Source organism: Rousettus aegyptiacus, unplaced genomic scaffold (assembly GCF_014176215.1).
Source record: "Rousettus aegyptiacus isolate mRouAeg1 unplaced genomic scaffold, mRouAeg1.p scaffold_m13_p_8, whole genome shotgun sequence".
In the NCBI taxonomy this organism is placed as follows: Eukaryota; Metazoa; Chordata; class Mammalia; order Chiroptera; family Pteropodidae; genus Rousettus; species Rousettus aegyptiacus.
The window spans coordinates 18185369-18212038 of NW_023416311.1; the positions used below are offsets into that span (position 1 = coordinate 18185369).

Sequence of the window (26670 nt, forward strand, 5' to 3'; positions counted from 1 at the left end):
CCAGGCCCCGCCCCTCAGTAGTTTATCCTTAGCCAAGGCTCCCCCCGTGGGAAAGGGGACCAGCTGGCCGGAAGCGCCAAACTGCATCTCTGTCCAAGCCCTGGGGATCAATCAGGCCGAGGAGTTAATTATGTAATGAGGGGGCAGGGGGTTGAGGCTTATGAAGCCTGGAGGGGAGGGAAGAAGGGGAGGGTACCCAGGTATCCGGCCCCTTCTTGGACCCCTTCCAGGCCCCAGGGGTCTCCACCCCATCCCAACTTCAGGGCCCCAAAGAGGGAGGGGCTGTGATCCTGGGTCTGGAAGGGGCCGAGCTGTGAGCTATAAAGGGGGCATTTCTTAGCACCGGGGGACTCTAGGCAGTGTGACCTGAGGCCAGACAGGACTACTCCATGTACCATCCACGAGAGTTGTACCCCTCTCTGGGGAGCAGCTACCGCCTTGGGCCCCCTCAGCCAGGGGCCGATTCCAGCTTCCCGCCTGCCCTAGCAGAGGGGTACCGCTACCCCGGTGAGCTTTGGGATGAGCTCCTGTGTAGGAATTGGAAGGGGGGTGCTGTGACCTTGGGCTGCCTAGTCATTCTCCTCCTATCTCCAGATCTGAACAGTCCCAAACTGGATTGCTTCCTCTCCGGGATTGAGGCTGTTCCCCACACCCTGGCTGCTCCCCCACCTCTGCCCACTCTGCCCCCAGCCCTGGGCACTGAGCCGGCCCCTGCAGCCGCAGAGGCCCTTCATTCACTCCCTGGAGTCAGCCTGAGCCTGGAGAACCGGGAGCTGTGGAAAGAGTTCAATTCCGTGGGAACAGAGATGATCATCACCAAAGCTGGGAGGTGAGGGGGCTGGGCAGGGTCAGTGGACTCAGCATGTTCCTGGCGGGGGTCTCTTGGAAAAGGCAGAGTTCCTGGTGATGGGGCTAGGGATTGGGTGTTTCTAGGTGGGGCTATAGCTCTGCCTAAGTTCAGAATGTGATTGTGGTCTGGGTCAGGGGTTACCCAGTGACTAGATCAGGGGTCACGCTGTGGCAAGGGTTGAGGGTCAGTATGTTGAGTCTGTGGCTGGTTTAGGGACCAGCCTATGGCAAGGGACATATAAATCAGTCTGAGCCAGGGTCAGAAAGTCTGGAAGGATTATAGGTTAATATGTGGCCTAGATCAAGGGATCAGTCTGCAGGGGTTTAAACTATGACTATGGTCAAAGGCCAGACAGTGACCAGAATCAGAGACATCTGGTTAGGATCAGGGTTAGGGTTTGTCAGTATAGGACTAGGTCCGGGGTCACCTTGGAGGCAGGGATATGGTCAGAGTATGGCCTTGTTGGGAGTCTTTATCTAGGCCAGGAGCTCAGGCTCTAGCATGGTGAGTCTTCTGCCCCACTGAAGGCAGAACATTTTTTTTTTTTTCTGAAGTGAGTTTGTCTAGCACCTGTAGATTCTGGTGCTGGAGATCAGGTGAGGAGACCAGGGTAGAGAGCAAGAAGGCTCCTAGCAAGATTTCCTGGAAAAAAAAAGTGTGTCATCTGTGCTTCTTCTGCAAATGGAGTTTGAAGGGCCAGTAGTTAGGAGTTCAAGCTCTGCTCCAACCTGCTGTGTGACCCTGATCAGATCTGTCCTGTCTCCTACCTGTAAGATGAGATGAAACAACCTACCAGACCCTGACCTCAGTTCTACCTCCACCTTAAATGTTCTATAACAGAATTCCATGACTTGGTGGCTCTGCTCCCTTGCTTGTGCTGTGCCCACCTCTGGCCAGTGGGTAGCTCCAGGCCTCTCCCATCCTTTCTCCCATCCAGGCGCATGTTCCCTGCTTGCCGAGTATCAGTTACTGGTCTGGATCCCGAGGCCCGCTACCTGTTCCTTCTGGATGTGGTGCCAGTGGACGGAGCTCGCTACCGCTGGCAGGGCCAGCGCTGGGAGCCCAGTGGCAAGGCAGAGCCCCGCCTGCCTGACCGAGTCTACATTCACCCTGACTCTCCTGCCACTGGTGCTCACTGGATGCGGCAGCCTGTGTCTTTCCATCGTGTCAAGCTCACCAACAGCACACTGGACCCCCACGGCCACGTGAGGCCCAGGCTGGGACCCTAGGGTGGAGGCTGGGGGGGGCGGTGCCCAGGGCAGGGGGTCACTCCTGTTTCTTCCTTCCCAGCTAATCTTGCACTCCATGCACAAGTATCAGCCCCGAGTACACCTGGTGCAAGCCGCCCAGCTTTGCAGCCAACACTGGGGGGGTGTCGCCTCCTTCCGCTTTCCTGAGACCATGTTCATCTCCGTGACAGCCTACCAGAATCCACAGGTGAGTGCCCCTGCTTGAGGAGGTGGCAATACCCTACCCAGGCTACAGGAGCTTTGACTCTGGATGTGTGCCCCCAGATCACACAACTGAAGATTGCAGCCAACCCCTTTGCCAAGGGTTTCCGGGAGAATGGCAGAAACTGTAAGAGGTTGGTACCATTCGTTCATTTAATCATTCATTCAACAAATGTTTATCAATCAGCCACTATGAGCCAGGCACTGTGCTTGATGCCAGGAACACAATGGTAAGTAAAAACATTTATTCACTGATTTGACAAATGCTTATCTAGTACCTGCTATATGCCAAGCACAGTTCTAGGCACTGAAGACATCGGTAAACAGAATAAATCAATGTCCTGCCTTCATGGAACTGATACTCTTGTGGGCAGAGTAGACAACTAAATGAGAGAAATAATATACATTAGAAATAAATTCTAAAGATATAAGAAATAAATCAGAAAGGAAGATAGGAAAAACTGGAGTGAGTTACTGATTAGATAAGAGGCCTGGAAAGGCTTCACTGAGAAGGCACATTTGAGAAAAGGCCTGAAGGAATTGTGGGAGGGAGCCATGTGAGTATCTGGGAACAGCATGAGGTGGGAGCATACCTGTGGTGTGGCTGGAGTGGTGAGAGAGGTAATGGGGAGCCAGATTATGTTGGACACTAAAGGTTTGGTTAGGACTTTGGCTTCTATTCCGAATACAGCCCCCTTGGGGCTGGCCCTTGCAAAGGAAACATACATTAATCAAAAGGTCACCCTAACAAATGTAACAGTGTAACTGTTGACAAATGTTATCAGGGAAGGCAGGTGGTTCTGTGGGAGGTCAGAGAACATCCTTGAGGAAGTTATGCCTGAATGGAGACAAGAAGGATGAATTAGGCAGGTGAAAAGACAGAAGAGGGAGCTGGAAGGCAGCTAGTGGGCACGGTCTGAGCGAGCAAGGTGGGATGAGCCTGGTAGCTTGGGAAGGGGTTTCCATTGATTCTAAATGCAATAGGAAATCATGGGAGAGTTTAAAGTGGGGAATAAATCCCAGCTCTGCTTTCTAGTCATTTAATTATCTGGCCTTCAGTTCCTCCATCTGTAAAATGGGTATAATAATGGCACCTACCTGATAGGGTCCCTGGGAGGGGGAATGCCTAGCACCTGGTAAGTGCGATCATCATCATAATCACCATCATCATCATCATCATCATCATCATCATCATCATCATCATCTTCCCCAGAGAGCGAGATGCCCGTGTGAAGAGGAAACTGCGGGGCCCAGAGCCAGTAGCCACAGAAGCCTATGGGAATGGAGGTGAGTGTGGTCCTATTGGTGATGCAGCCAAGCCTGAGATGCTGATTCTCCTCAGCCCAACCTGTCTCTTCTGCCTCCCCAGATGCACCAGGTGGTCCCTGCGATTCCACCCTGGGTGGGGACATTCGTGAGTCAGAGCCAGAGCAGGCCCCAGAACCCCAGGAAGTTGCCCCTGCCCCAGCTCCTCCGTGTGGTGGCCCCAGTGCTGAGGCCTACCTTCTGCACCCTGCAGCTTTCCATGGGGCCCCCAGTCACCTTCCAACCAGGTAAGTGGGACAAGGGCACAGTGCTGGGCTCTTCTAGGCTGGAGTCCCTCTCCCTTTTCTGACACCTTTTTCCACTTCAGGAACCCCAGCTTCTCTGAGGCTCCAGACTCTGGGCGCTCAGCCCCCTACTCGGCTGCATTCCTGGACCTGCAGTCTGGCCCAGGAGGCTCAGGATACCCAGCAACGGTGCCTCCAGCACCCTTTGCCTCGCACTTCCTCCAAGGGGGCCCCTTCTCCCTATCCTACCCTGGGCCTGGGGCCTACCTGGATGTGGGCTCTAAACCAATGTTCTGAGCCATTGCTGGACCCTCTGCTTCCCTGTCCTCCACCACAAATTTCCACTTCCCTTCCCCCAGGTCTGTACCCCCCTTACTTCCACTGGCCCCATCCCCCACACCAAATGGCTGCCTTGGGCCTCCCCTACCCCACTTCACACTTTGATTTCACTCCCACCCCCCTCTGGCTTCAAAGCTCAGGCTAAGCTGCTGGGAGTCCAGATGGGGCCAGCTTCCCCTTCCCGCCTCTCGGATCTCACCTCCGTGTGAATGGAGGGAGGCTCTACCTGGCCAAATGGGGCCTCAGAACAGCACTGGCAACTCCCTCCCAGGCCTCATCCTTGGGCTCAGCCAATCAAACCCCTCACCCCAGAGAAAGCCACACCAGTTTGTTCTCAGGACCAGAGTATTTTTGTTAATAAAACTCAAAAGACATCAGTGCTCTGGAAACATGGGGCTAATGCTGTTTGGTCCTGGGAGGGGGCTGGGTAAGCAAAGGTTTTGTGGGGATACCCTGGCGAAATCTAGACTTGTCATTTCCATCTGCTTGACGCTATTCATGTAAACCCACCTGCTCTGGGCCTGTCTTCAGGAAAATGGGGAATCAGTGTCCTGACACTCAGTGTTTTGAGAATTAAATAGAGCCACCTCTGAGAACCCAGCCCTCTTCTTAGCACTCAAAGCCCTCAGGAGCAGTCACTGTCAGTGGATGGGGACCAGGAGGTTCTGGGCAAGATGACTGGCCTGAGCCTCAACTTCCTAGATGGATTAGGGTTCTGGGGCAGTCAAAGCCCTGATGTCCATGCCAGGACCCAGACCAACATCACTGCTCATTCCCAAATATGACACAAACCCAAATACCATTTTTTTCTTTTATTAGAATTTTTTTCTTTTTCTCAAAATTTTTATTTAAAAACAAACAAAAAAAAGGAAAAAAAAATTCTTGGAAACTTCATGGTTCAAGTGGGGAGAAGGGAGAGGAGGAGCATGGAGCTGAGGCTCTGAGCCTCTCCAGAGAAAGTCCTCACCCTCCAAGTGCCCTCTTTGTGGGGAGAGCAGAGCCGGGACAGCCCCCCATGCCCAGCCCCTGTCTGAAGAGGGCAGTCACAGTGGTCCAAGGGCCAGAGGGGCTGGAGGGGGACAGGGGCCAAAGGGGTCACAGGAAGTAGTCAGCCACGGGCTTCTTGGAGGGGATGCCCCGTGTCTCTTGAGGAGCGGCCTCGAAGATGATAAAATCTTTCTGGAGATGCTCATCTAGCTCCAAGATGGCTGCCACGTTCCCACAGCTGGAAGTCAGAGGGCGGCAGTTAGAGTGTGTCGGCCTAGATCCCCACCCCCATCTTGACCTCCTGGCCCAGGCAGCTCACCGGTAGCAGTAGTTGGGTGCTGACCACACAGTAAGCACAGTTTCATTGAAGTGCCATTTGTAACCTTCCATCACCAGTTGGTGGGCACGACAGATCATGTCAATGTCGTTGGCTGCATTGAACTGGGCCACCACATCACTGCCAAATAGGTAGCCAGCCCCACGGGGGCTCACACCCCAGCCTGTAGTGTCTGAAGCAAATGAAGGTACAGATGGGGACAGGGTGTCTTCAAGGCCTTCTCTGGTTGCCCACTGCCCTTTGAAGGAAAATATCCTGTTTCCCTCCCCCAACTGGGCCTGTGGGGCAAGAGCACAGGGTCTGAACATGTTCTGTGAGTCTTGGGGGACGGGACAACAAATGCTGAAGCAGATAAGCTCCAAAGGCAGACATTCCTGATGCAGGTACACATGAGAGTGAAAGGCGGTGCTTATAAGAACCACACCGGCACAGCAGGTGTGAACCAGGGCTGCTTTGGGAATGGTAACGGGGCAGTCAGGTGTGGCAGGCAGCGCAAGCCCTGAAGTGATGCCTGGAAGACTTGGCTTTCAATCTCAGCTCTGTTCCCCATTAGCTGGGAACCCCACAAAATGAGGGGTTCTCAAAGGTCTATCATTCCAAGCATATTACCTCTGCAGAAGCCCCTTCACAGCGAGGAAGCCAATGATTTTGTCCTAAACACCTCTGATAGACAGGCCCCAAGTCCCTCTCTGGGCTCAAAGCACCAGCTACCCACGCTCCCGATCAACAGTGCCAGCTGTCCAAAGGTCAAGCAGACGTGAGTGAAGACCAGCCTGCTCTGCTCTTCCCTAAGCTCGCCTGGCCTGTCCCTTCAAGGTACTTGCTTTAACCAAAGGAACCCCTCCGTCTCTTGCCGAGCTAAGGGTAAAGCACAGCTGCCCCTGCCCCACCTGCCTGCCCTCACCTTCAGGGTCAGACCAGAGCAGGTCACACATGGGCCCGTCGTGAGGCACCTCTTGCTTTCGGTCAATTGTCCGGATCTGGTCCAGGGTCTGGATGGAAGGGGAGAGGCCCCCGTGCACGCAGAAGATCTACAAGGGGGAGCAAGATAAGAGGGAAGGGAGGCTCAGGCCCAGTGTGTCTCCCATCCCTCCCATCCCCCCCATCCCCGTGGAGCCCTGTGGCCAGCCTACCTTGCCATCAATGATAGCTGACAGGCTGAGGTAGTCAAAGATCTCAGTGCAGTAGCGCCACACGGTCACTGAGCCATACTTGCGCAGGCACTCATCATAGAAGCCGTAGACCTGGGTGATCTGACGGCTCTCATGGTTGCCCCGTATCAGGGTGATCCGGTCAGGATAGCGAACCTGGAGGTAAGCACCAAGCCAGGGCTGGAGTCTAGGCTCACTCTCTCCCTCCTAGATCTCCTCACATCTGACAGTCCCACTCCATCCTCATCACCACCACCCTGGCCCGGACTCATGTCATCTCTCACCTGAATAGTGTTGCACTCACCTCATAGACTCCCAGTCCCTCCTCCAGAGGATACAAAGCTGGCCCCTCCCCCACCTCATCGACTACAAACCTAATGGCTCCTCTTTCACCCACCAGGTAGAGACTGAGTCTTTAGCAAGATATTAAGGGCACTTTGTCATCTGACCCTTTACCACCTATCTCCAACCAGTGGATGCTGTATCCAGCTGAACTCAACTCTCACCACTTTCTGAACGTAGTATGCCTCTACTCCCCACCCTACGACGCCACCCCTCTGACCTCATCCTCTAGGGACCCAACCAGATACTCCCGAGTCAAAGAAAGCTTCTGTGACCACAGCTGCCAAACAGAATCTGTCATCACCAGTAGCACAGCTCAGAGTTGGGGGTGGACAGAGCAGGAGAGGAGGGTGGAAAGGATGCAGACAGATAAGGCCTGAGGTAGCCCAGGTTTGGGCTCCAGAAGCCAGCAGTTCCCACCTTAAGTGCCAGCAGCAGGAGGAACGTTTCAACGCTGTAGAAACCACGATCCACAAAGTCCCCCATGAAGAGGTAGTTGGTCTCAGGGACGTCGCCACCCACCTGGGGGGAGAAACTTCTGCTTGGTCCTAAACTGTTCCCTACCCACTGTGGTGGCCCATTTCCAGTCAAGTTGAAGCCCTTCTTTCACAAAAGGCCCATCAAACACCTAACTAGAGGCCTTATGCCCCTACTCCACTCACCAAATTCAAAGCTTTCTTTCTCAAAAGGGTCTTCCAGTCACCCCCCTGGTCACCTTCCCCAATGTTTACCCACACTCACTCTGAACAGCTCCTTGAGGTCATAGAATTGTCCATGGATGTCACCGCATACCTGGGAAGTGAGAAGGTGGGTGGGAACTCACATTCCAAAAAGTCTCTGCTCCTAGAGGCTATCTTCGAATCACCCACTGTTTTAGTAGATCCTTATCACTTTTGTCTAAGCCTCTATTTCTCAAAATATCTCCCACCCCAAGTTAGCCTGGCCTAGAATCAATCTCCATCCCACACTGAGTGCCAGCTGTTCTGTGGGCAAGGGCCAGTGCCAGGTCTTTCCAGCCAGACCTGCAGCTCTTGGAGAATCTGACCCCTTCCTCGCCTTACTCTCTTCAGTAAAGTAACTAATAACACAGAACACAGAGAAACAAGTGGAGTAGAATCACTCACCAAATTAAGAATCCTTCTGCCCTGGTGAAGAATATCCTTCCAACAAATTAAGAGTCCCTCCCTATAACACCTATTTCTTATAATGACATTCCCAAGGATGACAGGTAGATCTCCGGAGTCCACAAGACTATGAGGAATGTTCACGTGCCTGAAAGACCAAGCTAGGCTCTGGAAGGACAGAGGGTACTCACTGTGACTGGTGAGTCCACCCTCTGCACGTTGCTCTCTTCTACCAAGATCTCTCTGGAGACAGAAGACCAGGGTCACCACAGCCAGGCCAGCCCAGCCCAATTCCTGACCTTTTTTTTTTTGGGGGGGGGGGTGGGGGGGTGGGCAGGATATAAGGTGGCCCTTGAACCTCTAGGGGACAGGAGCAAGGCGTGCAATTTCCTCAGGATAGGCTGACCCCTGCTTAACACCCCTCTGTAGCTCCCCGCTGCCAAAAGGCCAAAGCCCAAGCTTTTGTTCCAGCTTTCAAAGCCTTTCCAAGTTGGTTGTTACTTTCCCAGCCTTGACCCTCCCCGCTGCTCTTGCACACATCCAGCACTCTCAGAAAATATCTAGCCACTCAGAGCCCTCTGCTCCCGCTGTGCCCTAAGCCTGAGACGATGCCCTTGGCTGAGCTCTTACAGTCCCTCTCTACCCAACACAGGAATCTTTGAGTCTTTCTCCCAGGCTGTCCAAAGGTACAGGGGGATGCCCTAGGGAGGCTGGTTATCAATGTGATCTTCAAAGTGATACACTGTTGCTACTTTTTCATTAGTTAGTTAGAGGAAGTGAGAACTTGGTTCTTTCATCTTTCCTTGCACTGCAGCCTACTTCTACTTGGATAAGCATGAAATAAAACTATTGTCAGGTATAGACACCCAATTAAGTAGTATCCTATTTCCAGATCCTTTGCAGCAGTGAACGTTCTATGTTCCAGGGATGCTGGAACATGTTCCTGACACCGTACGCCAGGACTGTAGGCTCTGCAACAATGATGCATGCAATCAAACCACCACCTTCAAAGGCAGGCACTGTAATGACTCCTACTGCTCAGATGAAAAAAATGGCCTCAGTCATACAGATGGGACTTGAACCAAGGCCGCCTGGCTCCAGGATCTGGCTTTTATTAAGCTACTCTGATTTGTCCCAGGTAGCTGCTCAGCCCTCAGTCTTCTGCCAGTCTCCTCACTCTTCTTCCACTAGACTAGGGCTCTGTGAGCTCATGGTTTTCTATAGGTCCCTCACGGTACTCTGCATGACAAAGGAAGCTCCAGGAAAGTATGCCTTGGCTTTCTGGGAATGGGAGGAGGCACTGGCTGTGGTCCCAGGGGCAATGCAGCAACCAGGCTCTCCCACCTATCTTGAGTTGAACATCGCTCCACGTCAACTGCTTATAACGAACTTTCCAACTGAGTTGAGAAGGTTCTTTTCATTCTCATCTGACAGATAAAGAAACCAAGACTCAGAGAAAGAAGCGGCAGGATCAAGGTAACAAAGCTGGAGAGTGTCTGAATTCGAAACCAGGACCCCAACTTCCTGAGAATTTAAGCCAGCCCCTTCCAGACTCTGGGTCAAAACCCCACCTCAGTGTTAGCAGTGCCCCAGCATGGAATAAGGCCTATCGTCCTGTCCCAGCTCTGTCACTTGATGCACATCACCAGCCCTCTCAGGGCTTGCACTTGCTCACCTTTACTTCCACAACTAACACTGCCTTTACCAAGTCCTTATCAAAGTACCGAGGCCTGCCCCAGGATGTGCGGAGCTCCATAATGATTTCAAAGACTCGGAGAGGTAAAGTAACTTGACCAGGGTCATATTGTTTAAATGTGACAAAGCTAGGCTTCACCTTGAAGACCACCTGATTCAAAACCCTCTGCTCTTTGAACATGCTAACTTTTTAATAGGAGCAAGTTCAGCTTACACCTTCAGGCCTCTATAATTCAAAGAGTATGCGTCTATATACTGTCGGAGCAAGCCAAAGCTCCTGACACTACCAGCCTTGGCCTGGGCCCCTGTTGGGTGGCCAAGTGCTAGAGTTGGCCCTTCTTCAGTATGGTCCTGGGATGACAGTGGCCACCTCAGGCCTCAGTCTAGGACTGCCTAAATCCATCTCACTTTCAACTTGGCAGGAGCCTCCTACCCCTCAGTCCTCTGTAGCTTCCTGCTGCCTCTCATACAGTTTAAATGTTTCTGCCTGGCTGTCCATGAATATGGAGTATAGAAAAAGACCTGGATCCAAAACCAACCTCCCCTCCAACTAATGTGAGACCATGGGCAAGAAATTATCCTGGAAACTCCACCATACTATCTAAGCATTAGCTATCATCATCATCACCAAATTGGTCCAGGACCTATGGGGGGGCTTTTATCATGAGAGAAAGAATAGAGCCAGACAGTAATTCGTTTACGTCCCTAAGAATGCCAGTCAAGACTGAGAAAACAGGCAAAATATGTGAGAGCCACAGACAAGCATTTTAAAAGGAGCCTTGCCTATTCTCCAAAACTCTGCGGGCCTTGTCTGGCTGCTATGGGTCTGTCTGTGTGGGGCCAAGCAAAAAACCTGATGGCCACAAGTTCAGAGCCCAGCTCTGCCACTTTCTCTCTGGGTGACGTGTCAAGTCACTAGGCCTATAGGAGTCATGGCTTCCCGTTATGTAAAATGGAGCAAACAATTCCAACTTCACAAGATTACTGTGGGGAGGAAATGGATATAAATTCTTTGCCAGTACAAGGCCAGACTAGCTGTGTTGTTCTATAAATACAGGGTAGTTCTGCTGGCTTTTCTCCCACAAGTTCTCCAGGTTGGTGGAAGCCACAGTTAAATGGCCCCTCAGAGGAGACAGGTAACTGGTATCCTCACTGTTGTCCACACATCTCAGAGTTTTCATCTATTCTCATCCTGCTTGGAATGTGTTGCTCACTGGCCCTGCTCTCATCACCTATCCGAATTATTTTCATCTTTGAAGGCTACCTTCTCTTAGAAGCCTTCCCTCTCTTAGAAGCCTTCCCTGAGGACAGCATTGCTCTCCTCTTACACAGTAATAACATGAAAGAAGTGTTAAGATCTTACACTGTACCAAAGAACTATGCTGAGCTCATCCCAAGCACCAACTTACTGACCCTTCACGACCATCTTATTAGGTACTATTATTCCTACTTTTTGGTAAAGAAACAGTTTCTGAGACCTCAAGATCACCAACATAGCTAGTATGTGGCAGATTCTAACCTACAGCCATCACATTCCAAAGCCTGGCCTCTTTACCTACTTCCCACAGAACTCTTGAGTTAGGCTTCTCTTCATATCATGCTTATTTGCTACCATTTCTGAGGCTCCCACTCTGAATATGAGTGATCCAAATCCACCTTCTTGCATTATGGCCTGAAAGGGACAGGACACGGAGAACTGGCTTCAGACTCCATCCCTTGCTGGTTGACTCTGAACATGAGAGTCCTCACCTGTAAAATGGGGACAATACCACCCACTTTAAGGGATGTTCTTGGAATTAAAAGAATTTCATAAACCACAGAATCTTTAGCTTTTCCGACTCGAACTTCTGTTCTTGCTGACACTTCCTTTTATCATCTTATTCTTCAAGGCCTAACCCCAAAATTCAGTTCCTGCAAGAAGCGTTCTCTGTACCCCCAACAGATTGGGTTGTTTCCTTGAGCTTCCTAAGTACTTTCTATAACTAACTCCACTGAAAACACATCACCTAATACTTTAAGTATTTTTATCCAGGTCTGCCTTCCCCCAACAGTCTGGTTGCTCCTCGAGAGAAGTGGTCCTATTCTGCTCTTCCTTGGAAAAGTTTCTAGGATGAACCAGGCTCAAAGTTCTCAGTTGGGTTTGCCCCAGGCCGGAACTACTGGACAGCGGCGGGGCTTCCCTTCCCCGGGGCCAGCGGGCTCACCTGGCCTTAGCGCACAGGGCCTTAACCTCGCTCTCCTTGATGAGCTCGCAGCGCCGCAGCTGCTCGATCTGCCGGTCCAGGTCGCTGATTTCCGCCATGGCCCACCCCCCCGGCGCGGGTCAGAGCCAGGGCCACCGCCCCCTCCACACCGCACAGGGGTCTCCTGGGAAAGGCGAAGACGAGGCCAAATCAGTGTCCGTAGGGAGTGCCGGGGGGGTGGGCAACTCCATTCTGGAGCTGGCTCCCCCCCCACCTCACCTCACATCGTCCCACAGCCCTGACCGCCTCCTGAAAACTCCCGTCGAATCCCGCGGTACCGCACTAAAGGACGGTGGCCAAGAGGCGCCCCTGACTATTACCGCTGCTGCGACTTTGGCTCGGGCTTTCGGGGTCCCTGCCGTCCTCTTTCCCTCGGCTTTGGGCCGCCGCCACCGCCGCTTCCACTTCCGGCCCCGCCGCGGAAGCAAAGGGAGGCCAGTTCCGCCGCACGACGGATGTGGCGTCATACACACCCTCCCCCTCCCACGCCGCACCCTTAACCCCACCTCGGGAGCCTAAGAATGAAAATGAACCGAAGGAACCGGATGTCAGCCACGTACAAGCGGAAGTCATTGTGGGCCAAGCCGATCGGCGCAGTGTGGGCTGTTAGAGACCCCTGTTAGAGAAATAGGCTGAGGCGGGGCTCCGCCTTGTGACTTTGTTACACGGTTTTGTTTACCTGGTTTAGTCGGTCTCTCCCATTACAGTCCCTGAGATGGAACTTTGGTTCACCCTTGCAGCCCCAGGGCTTAGAACAAGGCCTGGCACAGTCGGCATACATGTGGATTTGTTTAGTGGATGAAAGAATCCCAGCCTATCTCTTCCCATGGCCACAGACAAATCTCTGCCATGGAGGACCTCTTAAGTTAAAGGCAGAAAAGAATCCACCTTCCCCACACCAAGCCTGTGCCTCAGTCAACATGACCTCCCTGATTCCCGAAAGGTCCCCTTGACACCATTCAGTTACTTTGTTGTCTGCAAGTTTTATACCTTTTTTTAAGAGGAGGAAACTGGCTCAGAGTGGTTAAGTAACTTGTTCACGGTTGCACAGCTTTGAAATCAAGGTTGAAATTGGAAACCAGGAAAGCTGTGTACTAGTTTCTCCTCTTATCACTTAACTTTTCTGGAACTCACTTTGTCATGAGTCCCAAACCCATCCAAAGTTGGTATTTGAATTACTCTGCTTCCCTAGTCTCTTGCTGCAGGCAGAGAAAGTGATTGGTCCTTAAGCAAACTTCATGGTATCTGAGCTTTGGCATACACTGCTCCCTCTTGAAATGTCCTTTCCACTATCTTATACAGACTTCAGTTTTTATTTGCTTTACCTCAGATTTTGTTCCAGAGTTGGGGGTAGGCACAGAAGTGAGAGCCAAAGTTTGGTGGGGCACTAGGAGCAAGTTTGGTTTTGTATGTAGGCAACAGATAAAAAAAATATGCAGGAGAGACGACCAAGTTCTTAAACTTCTCGAAGGTACTAGGTAAGTCAGTTTTATAGATTACTACACACATTTAGTAGGTCCAGAGAAATAAGAAAGATCAAGAATTTTTTTTTTTTTTTTTTTTTGCTACAGGGGAGCTCAGACAGGAAAAAGCTAATACTAAGAAATTTTGGAAGTGGGAAGACTAACTAGCTATGACTAGGATCTTTAACAGTGAAGAAGACCTGGTGTATTTACTGTTACCCCCTCGTCTGCGTGATTGGGGAAGGGTCCATGGCATAGCATAGGGCTAAGTGCAGAGCTCTCATTCTGGCTTCGTGGAATGCAATAGAGGCTCGGTTCTTAACCTGGAACCTGGGCTCCACAGCTGTGTGTGTCCACATTGTTGAGGGGGTGTTGGAGAGGATTCCAGGTTTTTCAAGGGGTTCCACAGCCCAAGAGGACTAAGAAGCTAGTTCTAATCCCATTACCTATTAAGATGGGAAGATGGATAAGCTGGACAGTGTAGAGAAACATACACTAAAAATCTTGTTTCCACCAAGAAACAGTGCGAACTCCTGCAGTGTAGCCTAAGGCATAAATTGGGACTTACAGCACCTACTCATATAGAACACTTACCATGTTGCCTGGCTTACAGACCCAAGAAATGTTGGCTTTTATCAGTGCTTGTTTTTGTCACAGGGGCCTTCTGCACCCATGAGTTCTGGGCCTAAAAGTGAGGCTGAGCCTGCAGCCTCCTAAGACTAGCAGTTACATACATACTCCCCATCTATGAGCCTTATCTGATGCTGTTGACAGGAGTCATCCTTGGTGGCTGAAAGAAAATGTCACAAGCTCTCCTCTCAAAGCCCTGGGCAGTTATAAAAAGAAATAGGAAGGTCCTACCCCATCCCCTTTACTTTTTTCCTGTCCAAGAAGAAAGAACATAAAACAAGGGCTCTTTCTTCTGGGTTCTGCCACTTCTTCAGACCCTCCCCTTGCCAAACACTATAGACATGGACAACAAACTCCCCCTTAAATAGTTGTTTATTGGCAGTGGGCTGGAAAGGGTGATGGAGTTAGCATTCACAGACAACACCACACACCAATGTCACAAGGGAGGCAAGAGTGATGGGAAGGAGGAGCCTGGAGCCCCGGATAAGGCCCCCTCTTCAGGTGTGTGGAAGGGGGCAGGGCCTGGAGTGTTGAGGCAGCCTTGGAACACCTCCGCTTAGTAGGCATGGTTAGATATGAAGAGGGACTGGCTGGCTGCAGCCCCGGCCTGACCACTTGGGGTGTACTTTCCTTGGCAGGCGAGGCTGTTGGCCTAAGAGGGAGAGGAGCCAGAGTGAGAAGTTCTGTTCTCAGAATGTCATCCACCCCAGCACTCTGCCTACCTCCCACCCCATCCTCACCAGTGCTCGCTTGACATATTCCTCCTGGGCGGCCTTCAGGTTCTCCTTCTTTCCACCCCAGGCCTTCAGGGCAGAGGCTTGCAGGGCTCGGCCATAGGAAAAGGTCAGGGCCCAAGGCTTCAGCAGGGGGCACTTGTTGATTGCATTGAGGTTGATGGATGCCTCCTCCTCACTCTGACCTCCAGATAAAAAGGTGATCCCTGTAAAACAAGGAGTGAAATGTGGAGAGGAGTCATAGTCAGAGACCAGTAGGAGTCCCTAGAAGCTGACCTGGAAATCAGACCAATGGGCATCAGGATTATGGGTATAGTTTGTCTCCCAGAGGGCAAAATGAGGGCTTGGGGCTTTACCAGGGACAGCAGGGGGCACTGTGCGGCGCAGTGCTGTGACAGTTGCCATGGCAATCTCCTCGTTAGAAAATTTCTGGGTGCAGGCATGGCCTGGGGTGACCATATTAGGCTTCAGCAAGGTGCCTTCCAGGTAGATGTGATGGTCACTCAGAGCCTTATAGACAGCAGCCAGCACCTAGAGCAGGGCAGGACAAAGTGGGATGAAGTATGGGAACAGGCGTCAGTCCCAGCTGCCTAGCCCACTGCACTGCCCAGGCATGCAGGCAACCTACCTTTTCAGTTACATACTGACAGCGCTTCAAGTCGTGGTCCCCATCGGGGAGGATCTCAGGCTCCACGATGGGCACGATGCCATTCTATGGGGTGAGGGATAGGGTAGCCATGAGGCCTCCTAACCCAGAGCCTTACCGACAGCTCGCCACAGCCATTAGCCAAGGTCTTATCTCCATAAAGAAAGAGACTCATGGTTTCCAAGCCCTCAGCTTTGTAGGGCTGTCGGATCTCCTCAGATCTGTCCACACAAGCTCTGTCAGAGTCCTCAAATATCCTCTACAGGACCAAGCCTAATGCCTGGTGAGGATCTGGAACACCTGGCTTTGGAGGAGGCAGAAATCCTGGCAGATGGGTGGCAGGCTACCTGATACTCTGGAACCAGCTGAAGTGGGAGCTGGCCTGAAAGGGATATGCAGGCCTACCTGCTGGCAGATGCTGGCATAACGGGCCAGAACATTGGCATTTTCCATGATGGCAAGGGCTGAGGGGGTGTGTTCCCCAATCTTCAGCACACAGCGCCACTTGGCAAAGTCAGCTCCATCCTTCTTGTACTGAGCACAACGCTCAGACAGCCCATCCAATCCTGGAGAGAAGATGGAAAAGTCAGGGCATGGCAAAGGAGGGGGCAGGTAGCACCCCCTCATCCTGAGCACCCAGAGGGGCACCAACCTGAGCGGGTTGGTCAATACAGCAAGGAGCCAAACAGTTCTCACCTTGGGTGGTAGTCTCGCCATTTGTTCCTGCCAGGGGTACCACCCCCTTGTCTACCTGTTGGGGTTAGTCAACAACATAAAACAGAGGAAGCGACCTCTAGTACCTTTTTCTCCTTTAGGGCCCCACTCTGCCCCCAACTTTACTTTATCTCTCAAGCCGCATCTCCTGTTCTGCAAATATTTTCACTTAGTTACAGTATCTGATCTTGTGAGACAGACTACATGGGGATACTATTTGACAGAGAGCCTGGGCTCCTACCACTTCCTAATTCTGTGAGCAAAACACTTTGCTGCCTTGAGCTTCTCGTTTTTCATCTGTACAAAGAGGGTAATACCTTGCTCTTACGACTTCAAGGATTAAAAACGCCAAGGAGGACCCACAGTTCCTACCTCTCCTTACACGTGATCTGGGGCAGACTCCACCCAAGTCTCCTGGCACCCAGCCCAGTGTTAACACCTGAGCCTATTACTCTGGATTTCCTTCTTGTAGACCAATCTCAAATCTCACATCATGAGACCCAGCCTCCTCACCTTGATGCCCACAACACCGCCCTTGGATTTGATAACTTGGGGGAAGGGACGACCATCATCTGCCTTCTGATAAAGCGTCTCATGGAAGAGGATGACACCCCCAATGCAGGGATTCACGCGGTCGTCAGCAGTCAGCAGCAGCTGGCGGTAGAAGCGACGGTTCTCCTCGGTGTTCTCAGTGCCAATGGACTGCAGCCGCTTGGCAATGCTCCCTGGAAAGGAGCATCGCATGGTAATAAAGTGATCAGCCTGTCACCCCCAATCCTGGGCCTTCCTCTCACTGTGTCCTGTCCATACCAGTGGACTCATCTGCAGCCAAGATGCCCTTGCCCGGGGCCACAATGCGGTGAGCAATGTCAGACAGCTCTTTCTTCTGCTCCGGGGTCAGCGCTGGGTATTGGTAGGGCATGGTGCCTGTCAGTTCCTGGGCAAAGGAGACAGAGAGGAGAGGACCGGTTAGCTAGGTCGTTCTGTGGTCTCCCAATGAGCAGGGCCCTTACCTGGAGGTCAGGGCAAATGTTCCCTACCTCCTCTGCCCCACACCCAGGTCTTAGATTACTTCCTGTCCCCAGCTCTCCCCTACACCCGACTTCCCTGAACTAGGCCTGCCTCTTGTACCTTTCCTAACTCTGTTTGTTGCTGGGTGTTGCCCAGCTGAGGGTGGGGTTGCATACTGGCGTCTGGGGTAAAGGAATAGGCCAGAGCCATGGACAGATGGCTCATGTAGAAGCTGGACCCTTCTGGCTTGCGCCTTGCCATGGGGTCACCTTGCCTAGAAGCAAAATTGAACCAAAGTATTTTAGAATTTAGAGGTCATGCATAAGGCAAAGGGCCCAACCCCCTCATCTGAAAGGATCCAGTGGAGGGTAATGTCTGTGCTTTAAGTCACACAGCAACCCAAGGGCCAGAACTGAGATAAGAACCCAGATCTTCTGACTGCCACTGGGGTGTTCCTTCCAATCCACCCAAGATCCCAGAGCTGGGACAGGCATCAACGCCTCAAGGACATCCCAAGGTCAGGCGTTTGGAAAAGGGTGTTAAGGAAATAGTGGGAGGTAATCAGAAGCCTAGGAAAGGGCAGCAGAGGAAAACCCTGCCTGAGGTGGAGGAAGGGGGTGAGGTCTGTGGATCTCACTGCTCATGAAGGGTAAAGAAAGTGGAGGAGAGGCAAGCGCCCCACCCCTTCCCTGAAAAATGCTCCTGTCTGCTCGCAGGGCTGCAGCTGTTCCAGGCTCAGAATCAAGGTCACCCGATAAGGAAAGATAAAAAAAAGTGTTAATGGGACATCAGGCGCTGCCAAGGAGACTCCCCTCCTCTCCACGAGGGCCAGTCTCCCGGGGTAGGGGCCAACCACACGCTTTCGGGAACCCAGAGCTAGTATATGAGCCAGCCCCCAAACCCTCGCTGCCTCGGGGCCAGAATCCTTTGCACCAGGGGTCCCAGCAAGAAAATGGGAGGGGGAACGGCCCTTCATCTCGCATGCTTCCTCCCCCGCCGTGACTCAGCGCACAGAGCCGCCGCATTGCGCAGTAAACCGAGGAAGCTCTAACTGGAGAGGGTTGGGGAGCCTGGGCTGGGAGCGCGTATGTATGTGGTGACGGCGTGTGTATGGGGGGAGGCTCTGTGCTGACGCCCGACCTGCCACGGCCTCTAGGATCTTTTTCTCCATGGTCCCTGACCTTCGCACGTGGCGAAGGGCGCTCACCTGGCAGAGTAGAGGGGCTGGTTTGCCCGGTGCAGCGGTGGAGGGCAGCGGGCTGGCGAGTGGACTGAGGGAGCGAACACAGCGGTCGTCACCAGCACCCCGGTTCTGCGGCGCGTTCCAAGCGGAACGCAGCCTATTCACTCCCGAGGGGGCGGCACAGGGGGCGGGAAGGGGGGGCGGTATCAAGCCATATAAGGGCAGAGCTCCGCCCTCTGCCGGGTTTTTTCCTTTACGGGAGCCCGAGGCGTCCTGGTGTCCAATTGCAAGCGATGAATTGCGGGAGCGGCCGCCCCCGAAAGGCGAAGCCGGGAGGCGGCTCTTGGGCGGGGACAGTGCAGCGAGAACACTAGCCCTCCCCCATCCCCTTAGGACGTGACTCTGACCACATCCCGCGGGCCCGGCCCTCCCTCTCTTCTCCGCCTGGCGCGCTCAGAGGCTCCGTGACTCAGCCGGTTTCTGGCACCGGAGATGGGCGGGGGAGCGGGTAGAGGAGCCCGAGAAGATGGAGGCGCAGCTTCCCCTCTCAGGCCCGGCCCACCCCAGTTTCCGGCCTGCGCTGATGCAGTGTGAGTCTTCGTCATCGAACCTAAAGCTTAACCTCCGCCGGCCTCGCCCGCAGGCTCAACTTGCGGGCTCTGGGGCGCGGGGCCCCTCCCCACTGGGTTACTAGCCCAGGCATAAGCGGCAGAAGAAAGGGCGGTGAATGGACGTACAGCAAGAGCAAGGAAGCAGCTGGGATGGCAGGGAGCAGTGGTTTTGGGTGTCCCACCCAGGCGGGTGTGTCCCTCATGCTCCGGGGGCCTCTCGAGCCAGCCCTGCCCGTGCTCCGCCCGGGGCTGGACTGCCTTAAGTTCGGCCGCCTAGCAGAGCCGGACCACGCGGAAAGTGGCCCACCGCGCTCGGCGCAAGCAAGCCTGGGGATCCGGGGCCAGAGTCTCTGCTAAACGTTTCACTTGTACCTGACATCCCACTCCAGAATAAAATCTGTCCCCCAGCTGGTCCTCCTCCCCCATACAAGGTCTCCCCTCCTAATCTGGATGCCTCTGGCCCAACCCCACCCCCGCTCAGTCCTACTGGCGCCTACCTGAGGAGGCCGAAGGAATGGGCAGAGCCTGGTTAGCAGCGAGTGAGCCACGCCACACCCGGCTGGGTTATAAAGCAGCTTCCACCCTACCCCCAACCAATGTCCCTAACCTTCTCCAGTGACCCCTGCCCTTTCCACGCCATGGATCCCCTGGCAAGGACCTATATTTAGGGAAACCTGAAGCCCCTGGTATTCACGCCAGCGTGGGGCCTAAAGTGAGGGAAGAGAGAGGGAGCTGTGGGCCTGCCCTATTTTGAGGGTTGGGGGAGGCCCCCTGCCCACTCACCGATGCTTCAGAGAAAATTTCTTCCTTGAAAATCCAGACTGAGGCCCTCAAACTGTCAAGAGAAATACATCTTTGGACAGGGATCTGTGGGGAAAGAAGGGAGGGAAAGGAGACTCAGCCCACGTGGCCTCCCCTGCCTCCTCTGATCCTCTTCCTCTGACTGGGCTCTGATGGGGGCTGTTATGATTCTCTGGAGCCTATTTCTTTAGAGGGAGAGCAGATGCAGTAACTACACTCACATCTCGAAATAACCAAGAACCAGCTGGATCCCGTCTGATCTCGGAAGCTAAGCAGGGTCATGCCTGGATGGGAGACCACCGAGGAAGACCAGGTGCTGTAGGTGTAAAAAATAAGGGATTGTAAACTGACACGGTCTTTGTAATCTGTGAGGTCAACCAAGGGTTGCCTCGCCTAAAAAATAATAAATAAATAAATAAATAAATAAATAAATAAATAACCAACCAAGAACCCATGGACCAAGTGTGCTGGGGTACCCCTATATCCTGATGCTCAAGGACCAAGTTCCTCCCATAATGCTGTCTGGTAAGCAGTGTCCCCACTCTCACCTTCAAACATGGGTTTACTTGGGGAAGGGAAGAAGAAGGCAGGGGCACCTGCCAGAGCTCTAGTCCCTCTCCCTTCTGGCCCAATAAAGGGGCTTCAGTCCAGCTGGCCAAGGGCTCTTTGAGTACTGCTCTGCCAGGAGCCAACCTCTCTCCACAGCTGGTTCCCAGGCCAGTAAGCTAGGCTGGCCACTTGTGGTTCCAGTGGCCTGGAGAAAGGTGTCCTGAGGCCCCTCAGGGAAGGGGGCATGTGGGCCCTGGAGGCTGGCCGCTCCCCAAAGGGCAGGGACTTTGGGTCCTCATCGGAGCTTGATCTCAAAGCAGAGACAGTTGAGGCTCTGGCAGTCAGGAAGCTGGCACGCACAGGCACAGTCGCAGAGTGGGCAGCAACTAGGGCAGCGAGGGGCCCAACCCTGAGGGAGAAAAAAAAGGAGTGAGGTGGGCAGGAGGAAGGGAGACCAGAGCCTGAAGCTGGTACCCTCTCGGGGGAGAAGGGAACGAGCCCAGAAAGGCCCGTGTGCCTAGTGGAACAGAGTCCCATCCGCTATTCCTGATGAACAAATCAATTCCCTGTGCTGTTGAGAAATCAGCAAGGAGGTAATGTTCCAAACAACTGAATTCAGGATCTGGAAGAAATTATTCAGGGGGTTCTCTCTTTCTTCCATTTTATGGGCAAGGAGACTTGAGGGCCAGAGAGCAACTGGCCCTGGTCCTATGCTAGAATTCGGGTGTTCCAATGTTCTGTTCAGTGATGGTTCTACTACATCATTGCCCCATGCAATTGAAAGCCAACAGACATGGAAAGTAAACACACATTTTCTGTCCATGATGAAAATACTTTGCCAGTTGTGTGGATTTCTTGATATGAGACCAAACTGCAGGATCTCATTCATCATTCATTTCTGAGTACCTACTCTGATCAAGGCACAGTCTGCATTTATGCATGAATTTTTAAAATCTTTCTAGGTTTTTTTGAAAACGGTAATTTGCATATTTAAACAATTTTAATGTCCTCAAAAGAATAACATCTATTTTAATTATCAGAACCTTGAGTAGGGCGCCTCTTTAACAAGGAGGAAATGGAGGCTCAGAGAAGGGAGTGATTGCTTCAAAGAATGAGAAATACAACTAGAGAATGCTGCTGCGAGGGACCTGCCTGCCTGCTTCCAGTCCTGAGATCCCCCTCAACCCCACTGCCTCCCAGCACCAGGAATGGCAGCTGCTTTCTGTCTCCACTGAGCTAGCATGGGGACTCATGCTGAGCAATGAACGTTGAATGAATAGATGAACCAAAGCACATCGTTTTTCCCTCTTTAGGCAAAGAAGAGAAAAGAGGGCTTCACAGTTCCCAGGAGAAACAGAAGGTCTGCCTCTTAGGGAACAGGAACAGCATGTCCTTAGAGACAGGAAGGGAGAACAGCCTACTCCAACCCACTCCTCTCCTGGCCTGGGACTAGGGCAGAGATGATCTGAGACTGCTTCAGGCATGGACTGGAATCAGGCCAAGTGGTTGGAGTGGGACATGCCCAGGATGTGTGACAGAAGATTGGCTCCTTGAGGCCTGAGGCAGAGCTAGTGACAGTCACAGTTGCACAGCTCAGACACCGGGCCAAGCCAAGAATAGGGAAATGACCTTTTGAGCAGCTGAGGTTTCTGGGGTGCAGTGTCAGATGACTGGTGAGATCAGATAGCACTAGGGGCTCCAATGAGGGGAGGGGATCTAGCGGCTGCAGAGAAAGGGGTGTGAATTGGGCTGGAGCTACTGCCAACAGAAGTGGCTCTCAAGGAGGAGACAAGACATGGTAGAAGGGAGAGAGAACAAAGTGGTTTCCTTCTGCTTGATGAGGGTGTGGTTTGGAGTCTCTGGAGAGTCCCAGTTTGGGAATGAAGTGGGTTCTGTGGGTTTTGGGAGGACCACACTGTGCACAGAATTGGTAGCTGAGAGAGACTCCTCCGCCCTCACTTCAGAGAAGGTATTAAAAGCATTTCTTGGCTCTATCCATTGGATGGGTTTAGATCTAGTCATTAATAACTGGCTAATGGATTTCTTGACTCTCACAGGCAGCCACGTGGCATCTGGAAGGAATCTGCTGTTTAAGTACATTAAACAAAAACTCCACAAGAATGTTAACCCTTCTGTTTCTCTAGGCTCTGCAGTTTTTCACTTTGATTTCTTTTGCTTCGATTTTGTGAAGGCCATCCATCTTTAGAGCTCAGGCCCAGCTTCAAATGTAATTCAGGCCCAGGTTTGGCTGATTCCTGTTTCATCTCAGAACCCACATCATAAGGTCATTGTGGGGAATTAGCACGAAGAAGCAACCATGAAGCCTGGTGTTTGGTGAGCACTCAATAGATGGGAGCTATGCTCATTGTCACAGCCCTTTCCTCTTAGCAGTTCTTTACCCAGGTATGGGGCAGTATCACACGAGAACTTGTTTAAAACTCAAATTCCAATCTAATCCCAGACCTCCTGAGTCTGGGGCCTGGATGCCTGGCTGTTTAAGCCTCATACCTGCTTCTGATCACACACAGGGCTGAGAACCAACCACTGCACTGTATCACATTATTTCTTGCACTATTATAATTGCCTACTTATTTCTCTTTGTCCTTTACTGGCATGTAAGCCTTGCGAGGCTGAGACCACGTCCATCTTGTTTTGCTGAGCTCCTAGGGCCCAGCACAATGCCTCAACAATGACTCCATAAATCTTTAGTTAAGGGAATCAATAAGTGAATGAATGAACTAGATCCTCCTGATATGCCTGTGATAGAAGTCGAACAGGCAGGATTCTCCCCCAGAAAGGAAGAGAAGCCTGGGTTTGTGTCTTGGCCCAGGCCTTAGGCAAGTCACTTGATCCTTGTACGCTTCAGTTTTTACAGCTGTGAAGTAGGCAAGAACTTAGTAATATTTGTGGTTGTTATTGTTACAAAGGAAACTGAAGAACAGAGACTTTAATGCACCAACTACAGTCAGCCCAAGTTATGAATTTGCTTGGTCTTTTATCCTAATTCTTTCCTTCTAGGGAAGGTCATTGCTTCAAGGACAGTAGCTTCTGACTAAATCGCTGAGCCCCAAATAGTTATTGCCTAGGAAGATGGTTGATTACACTGAACATCTTTAAAACCAAAAATGCAAAAATGGCCTGTTCTCCGCAAGCCACGCTTCTCCCTGAGGACTGTTCTAACACACTATGTAGCAATTTGCTATGCAAGACTCTACTGTGTAATATTGGAGAAGTGACTAAACTTTCTAGGCCAATTGATTCCCCTGTAAAAGGAGAGTATGAATACTTAACCTATCTACATGTACAGGCATGGATAGGTGGCCAAGGTGTGATGTCAAGTTAAAAAGGGCAAGTAGCAGTTGTGATGAAACAGTATATGTGGTATGACCCATTTTTACTAAACAACAGTAAAATACAGCAGTGATAATACTGTATATTAGCATATGAAAGACATACACAAAACAGCAACCTTGGTTAGAGAGCTGATTTATAAATGCCTTGTACTTTCTATGTATTTCTACTTTGTAATTAATGCTTTTTGTAATCAGCAAAATATACATACAGATTTTTAAAAAATACCCAGCTCTCTGGGTTGTTGAGAAAATAATAATGTCAATAAAATGACACAGTATCTGGAACACAGTTTTCACTCAATAAACAGAAGGAGCTCTCTGTGAGAGGTTCTGCTTCTTTAACTGCCATTTGCAGAAGTGATTATATGCCCTGCATGTTACACACATCACCTTTCTCCAGCTGCCACCCTGTTTTCTTTTTGCCCTGCTTTCAGTACTAGAAAGTATCTGATATGTTACTCATGTTGTTTTTTGCTGTCTCCACCTGACCCAGTACCTGGAATTGTGCCTGGCCTAGAACAGGTGCTGAACAATAAATGTTGAACAACAACAAACAACAAAAAGAATGCACAGATAGTGCCTATACCAGGGCTCAGGAGGTCAGGAGATAGGGTGAGAACTCACAGCTTCTGTGGGTTGCGGGCAGCAGGCATCCAGGTAGTGGGCTGGGCTAGGCAGAGGGAAGTCGCAGGCTTCTGCACAGGTCCAGCAACAGTCTTGGGGCCTGGAGGCGCCTTGCTTTCTGCAGGGGAAGCTGCAGCCAGTACAGCAGCCCTGAGCCTAGGAGATGACAGGGCTCAGGATATGGGCCAGGTAGCAAGTAGAGACAGCCAAGACAAGGTTTTGGGGAGAGGGGCAAGAGGAGGTTCAGCAGGGAACAGCAGATGAGGGACTTTCTGGTCCCACGGAAGGGACAGATGTGGGGACTAAATAAATGGCAAGGAGTCTCAGGGTAAGAGCATGCAGATGAGGGCACAGATTTACCAGGTTCCTCTTCCCCAGAGCCCACTCTTCAGACCCAAGGCCCCTCACCAGTAGGCAATGCCTAGTCAACAGCACTAGGCCCAGCAACAACAAATAGATGCCCACTGCGATGAAGACGATGGCAGGAATGGGGAGCAGCAGGGAAGGACTGCTGACAGGAGCTGGGGCTGGATTCCACGGGCTAGAGGAGGCCTGAATGAGCACAGGAGGAAGGAGTGACAAGGAGGTGGGAGGGGCTGCAGGAACAGAGAAATACCAGGAGGGACACGGAGGTGGCTGGGAAAAGGAACCGCCACCAGATAGTGGGGAGTGAGTCAATAGACTCTCTTGCCCCCCAAACCTGCCTTTCCCCATCATCCCCGTTATAGCACCATCAAGGGTGTGTTGGTCATTCTGGACTTTACCAAGACTTACTGAACTTCCTTTCAGAATGCTTCTTCAAAGGACCTCTTGTCTCTGATTCTTTACGATTCCTCAGCCAACGTTACTGACCCTTAACTGTCTTCGTCCCTTTCCACACCAGCTGTCCTTGTGACTCTCTCCCTTCCTTACAATCCATCAATGGCTCCCAGGGACTCAATCCGAACTTATCTCACTGACAAAGGCTCCGTCTAGCCAGCCCTACCTACCTCTCCCACCTTCCCCCTTCACACTCCAGCCATACTGAAGTCCTAGCAGTTCCCCAAATGCCCTATCCTCTCTCACACCCCCCAGGTCTCTGCCCTGTTCCCTTTGCCTCCAATGCCTTTTCTCCTCGTTTACTTGGCAAACTCATCTTGCCAGGAAGAGGGTGAAAGTGCCCTCCTGCACGAAGTCCATCCCTAGCGTTCTTTCTCAAAGCTCTTGTCCTGAGCTGCAAGGGTCTATGTTGAGAAAAGGGCACCCTTTCCAGTTCCCGAAAGCAGGCAAAGTCAGGGTGAGTTTAGGGCGCTGAGGGGCTCTAGGACTCACGTCCATGGGGCAGACAGCACCAGTCAGTTCAGGAGCTGCAGAAGAGAGAGAGAGACTCGAGGGCTTCAGAGGCTGAGAAGGGCCCCTGGACTGGGGTGCCCACTCTCTTCTTCCCACTTCCGGTTTGGGGAAACTGAGGCCCAAAGATGGCCCCTAGTCTGGATAGTGAGGATCCAGAGGGATTCGAGGGTGGCGCCTCCCTCGCAGACCGCAGCCCGAGCCAGGCCACCGCTGGCTCAACTCCCCGGCTGCCTCCATCAACCCACCCACAGCACCTGCACCCTCAGGACCGCGAGCAGTTCGCGGATTCCGCGCCGCGTAGAGTCCAATTGGCCATGGCGGCGGTACAGTCCAGAAGCCAATCGCGGTTTCCTGTTGTTGTCATGGGGACAGACCGCCGCTTCTACGGCGGCCGCCGAGACCCAAATCCTTTCCCTTCACCTCGTTTTCCCAGCCAATCTTCTACGTCTACCAGTTCTCTGTCGCTCCAGCCTTTCTGCAGTTACTGAACCGAAATGGCAAATTCCCGCTGCCACCCTCCTGGGTAGGATCCTGGATTCGTGTGCTGGCTCCTGCGGTGCTACAAAGGGAAGACTAAATCCCCAGCCCACACCACCAACTTGCTGTGACTTTGGGCAAGGCACTGAGCCTCGCTGAGTCCGTTTCCCCCTCTGTATAAGGAGGACCCGGCTGCCTCACAGGGATATTGTAAAAATTAAAGCTACGTGCGTGTCTGGATTTATCCTTAAGATTTTTCCAAACTGACTTTAGTCATTTTCATTGACAGTGCCGTAATTTTAGACTTCATCCTGATTTCTTCAATTTTCGCATCATTGTCCAAAGTGATTTCCTCCCACCCACAGTAGATCTTGTTTCTTTCCTATTTTTAAACCTGGGAAGGCTCACCACTGACTCCAGGATAAAGCCCAAATGTATTAGCTGACTATCAACACCTTCCAGGCTGGGCCTTG

At 52.0% G+C, this 26670-nt stretch overlaps 4 protein-coding genes across 16 annotated transcripts; 1 reads left to right on the top strand and 3 right to left on the bottom strand.

Annotated features, from left to right (window-relative positions):
• Positions 1 to 183: 183 nt before the first annotated feature.
• On the top strand, positions 184 to 4579 carry TBX6 (T-box transcription factor 6). Of its 2 annotated transcripts, XM_016155025.2 has the most exons (7): positions 184 to 829; positions 1788 to 2055; positions 2141 to 2287; positions 2365 to 2435; positions 3515 to 3588; positions 3671 to 3854; positions 3935 to 4272. In XM_016155025.2, the coding sequence occupies exons 1-7, from the start codon at positions 390 to 392 to the stop codon at positions 4146 to 4148; spliced, it is 1398 nt and encodes a 465-aa protein (XP_016010511.2). In that variant the 5' UTR covers positions 184 to 389; the 3' UTR covers positions 4149 to 4272. The 2 variants fall into 2 exon arrangements, with proteins under 2 accessions (XP_016010511.2, XP_016010510.2); XM_016155024.2 differs by lacking the exons at positions 2365 to 2435; positions 3515 to 3588 and having other exon boundaries at positions 3935 to 4579.
• Positions 4580 to 4993: 414 nt separating this feature from the next.
• On the bottom strand, positions 4994 to 12520 carry PPP4C (protein phosphatase 4 catalytic subunit). 5 transcript variants are annotated; one of them, XM_016155031.1, is made up of 9 exons: positions 12390 to 12520; positions 12031 to 12193; positions 8323 to 8374; positions 7749 to 7799; positions 7428 to 7529; positions 6648 to 6821; positions 6419 to 6545; positions 5497 to 5686; positions 4998 to 5415 (listed from the first exon to the last, which is right to left on the bottom strand). In XM_016155031.1, exons 2-9 carry the CDS (start codon positions 12126 to 12128, stop codon positions 5286 to 5288), a joined length of 924 nt encoding a protein of 307 aa, XP_016010517.1. In that variant the 5' UTR covers positions 12129 to 12193; positions 12390 to 12520; the 3' UTR covers positions 4998 to 5285. The 5 variants fall into 5 exon arrangements, with proteins under 5 accessions (XP_016010520.1, XP_016010517.1, XP_016010518.1 ...); XM_016155032.2 differs by lacking the exon at positions 12390 to 12520 and adding an exon at positions 12289 to 12305 and having other exon boundaries at positions 5032 to 5415; XM_016155029.2 differs by lacking the exon at positions 12390 to 12520 and adding an exon at positions 11386 to 11575 and having other exon boundaries at positions 5045 to 5415; positions 12031 to 12147.
• A 1996-nt stretch (positions 12521 to 14516) lies between these two features.
• ALDOA (aldolase, fructose-bisphosphate A) lies at positions 14517 to 19925 on the bottom strand. 3 transcript variants are annotated; one of them, XM_036225623.1, is made up of 10 exons: positions 18475 to 18637; positions 17388 to 17541; positions 17067 to 17193; positions 16770 to 16981; positions 16239 to 16293; positions 15948 to 16108; positions 15525 to 15608; positions 15253 to 15427; positions 14903 to 15102; positions 14517 to 14814 (listed from the first exon to the last, which is right to left on the bottom strand). In XM_036225623.1, the coding sequence occupies exons 2-10, from the start codon at positions 17526 to 17528 to the stop codon at positions 14719 to 14721; spliced, it is 1251 nt and encodes a 416-aa protein (XP_036081516.1). In that variant the 5' UTR covers positions 17529 to 17541; positions 18475 to 18637; the 3' UTR covers positions 14517 to 14718. The 3 variants fall into 3 exon arrangements, with proteins under 3 accessions (XP_036081516.1, XP_016010514.1, XP_016010513.1); XM_016155028.2 differs by lacking the exons at positions 17388 to 17541; positions 18475 to 18637 and adding an exon at positions 19845 to 19925; XM_016155027.2 differs by lacking the exon at positions 17388 to 17541.
• A 296-nt stretch (positions 19926 to 20221) lies between these two features.
• Positions 20222 to 26231, bottom strand: LOC107515841 (keratin-associated protein 10-10). Of its 6 annotated transcripts, none has more exons than XM_016155038.2 (5): positions 25966 to 26214; positions 25700 to 25734; positions 24797 to 24940; positions 24389 to 24544; positions 20447 to 20820 (listed from the first exon to the last, which is right to left on the bottom strand). In XM_016155038.2, exons 2-5 carry the CDS (start codon positions 25703 to 25705, stop codon positions 20707 to 20709), a joined length of 420 nt encoding a protein of 139 aa, XP_016010524.1. In that variant the 5' UTR covers positions 25706 to 25734; positions 25966 to 26214; the 3' UTR covers positions 20447 to 20706. The 6 variants fall into 6 exon arrangements, with proteins under 6 accessions (XP_016010522.1, XP_016010524.1, XP_016010523.1 ...); XM_016155037.2 differs by having other exon boundaries at positions 25975 to 26213; XM_036225624.1 differs by having other exon boundaries at positions 24797 to 25734; positions 25975 to 26052.
• Between the last annotated feature and the right edge of the window lie 439 nt (positions 26232 to 26670).

What these genes read in the sequence shown, in the direction of transcription:
- TBX6 (XM_016155024.2), top strand. Translation starts at nt 390, where the DNA reads ATGTACCATCCACGAGAGTTGTACCCCTCTCTGGGGAGCAGCTACCGC. An exon ending in ATCATCACCAAAGCTGGGAG is followed by an intron (nt 830 to 1,787) that starts GTGAGGGGGCTG and finishes TCTCCCATCCAG; the next exon opens with GCGCATGTTCCCTGCTTGCC. An exon ending in CACTGGACCCCCACGGCCAC is followed by an intron (nt 2,056 to 2,140) that starts GTGAGGCCCAGG and finishes CTTCCTTCCCAG; the next exon opens with CTAATCTTGCACTCCATGCA.
- PPP4C (XM_016155029.2), bottom strand. Translation starts at nt 11,492, where the DNA reads ATGCAAGAAGGTGGATTTGGATCACTCATATTCAGAGTGGGAGCCTCA. An exon ending in ACCTCAAGGAGCTGTTCAGA is followed by an intron (nt 7,530 to 7,748) that starts GTGAGTGTGGGT and finishes TTCTCCCCCCAG; the next exon opens with GTGGGTGGCGACGTCCCTGA. An exon ending in GCTCTGGTCTGACCCTGAAG is followed by an intron (nt 5,687 to 6,418) that starts GTGAGGGCAGGC and finishes CATTTGCTTCAG; the next exon opens with ACACTACAGGCTGGGGTGTG.
- ALDOA (XM_036225623.1), bottom strand. Translation starts at nt 17,528, where the DNA reads ATGGCAAGGCGCAAGCCAGAAGGGTCCAGCTTCTACATGAGCCATCTG. An exon ending in GCGGTGTTGTGGGCATCAAG is followed by an intron (nt 16,294 to 16,769) that starts GTGAGGAGGCTG and finishes TAACCCCAACAG; the next exon opens with GTAGACAAGGGGGTGGTACC. An exon ending in TGGCGAGACTACCACCCAAG is followed by an intron (nt 16,109 to 16,238) that starts GTGAGAACTGTT and finishes TCTTCTCTCCAG; the next exon opens with GATTGGATGGGCTGTCTGAG.
- LOC107515841 (XM_016155036.2), bottom strand. Translation starts at nt 25,105, where the DNA reads ATGATGGGGAAAGGCAGGTTTGGGGGGCAAGAGAGTCTATTGACTCAC. An exon ending in TGACTAGGCATTGCCTACTG is followed by an intron (nt 24,545 to 24,796) that starts GTGAGGGGCCTT and finishes GTCATCTCCTAG; the next exon opens with GCTCAGGGCTGCTGTACTGG. An exon ending in GCCCGCAACCCACAGAAGCT is followed by an intron (nt 20,821 to 24,388) that starts GTGAGTTCTCAC and finishes TTTCTCCCTCAG; the next exon opens with GGTTGGGCCCCTCGCTGCCC.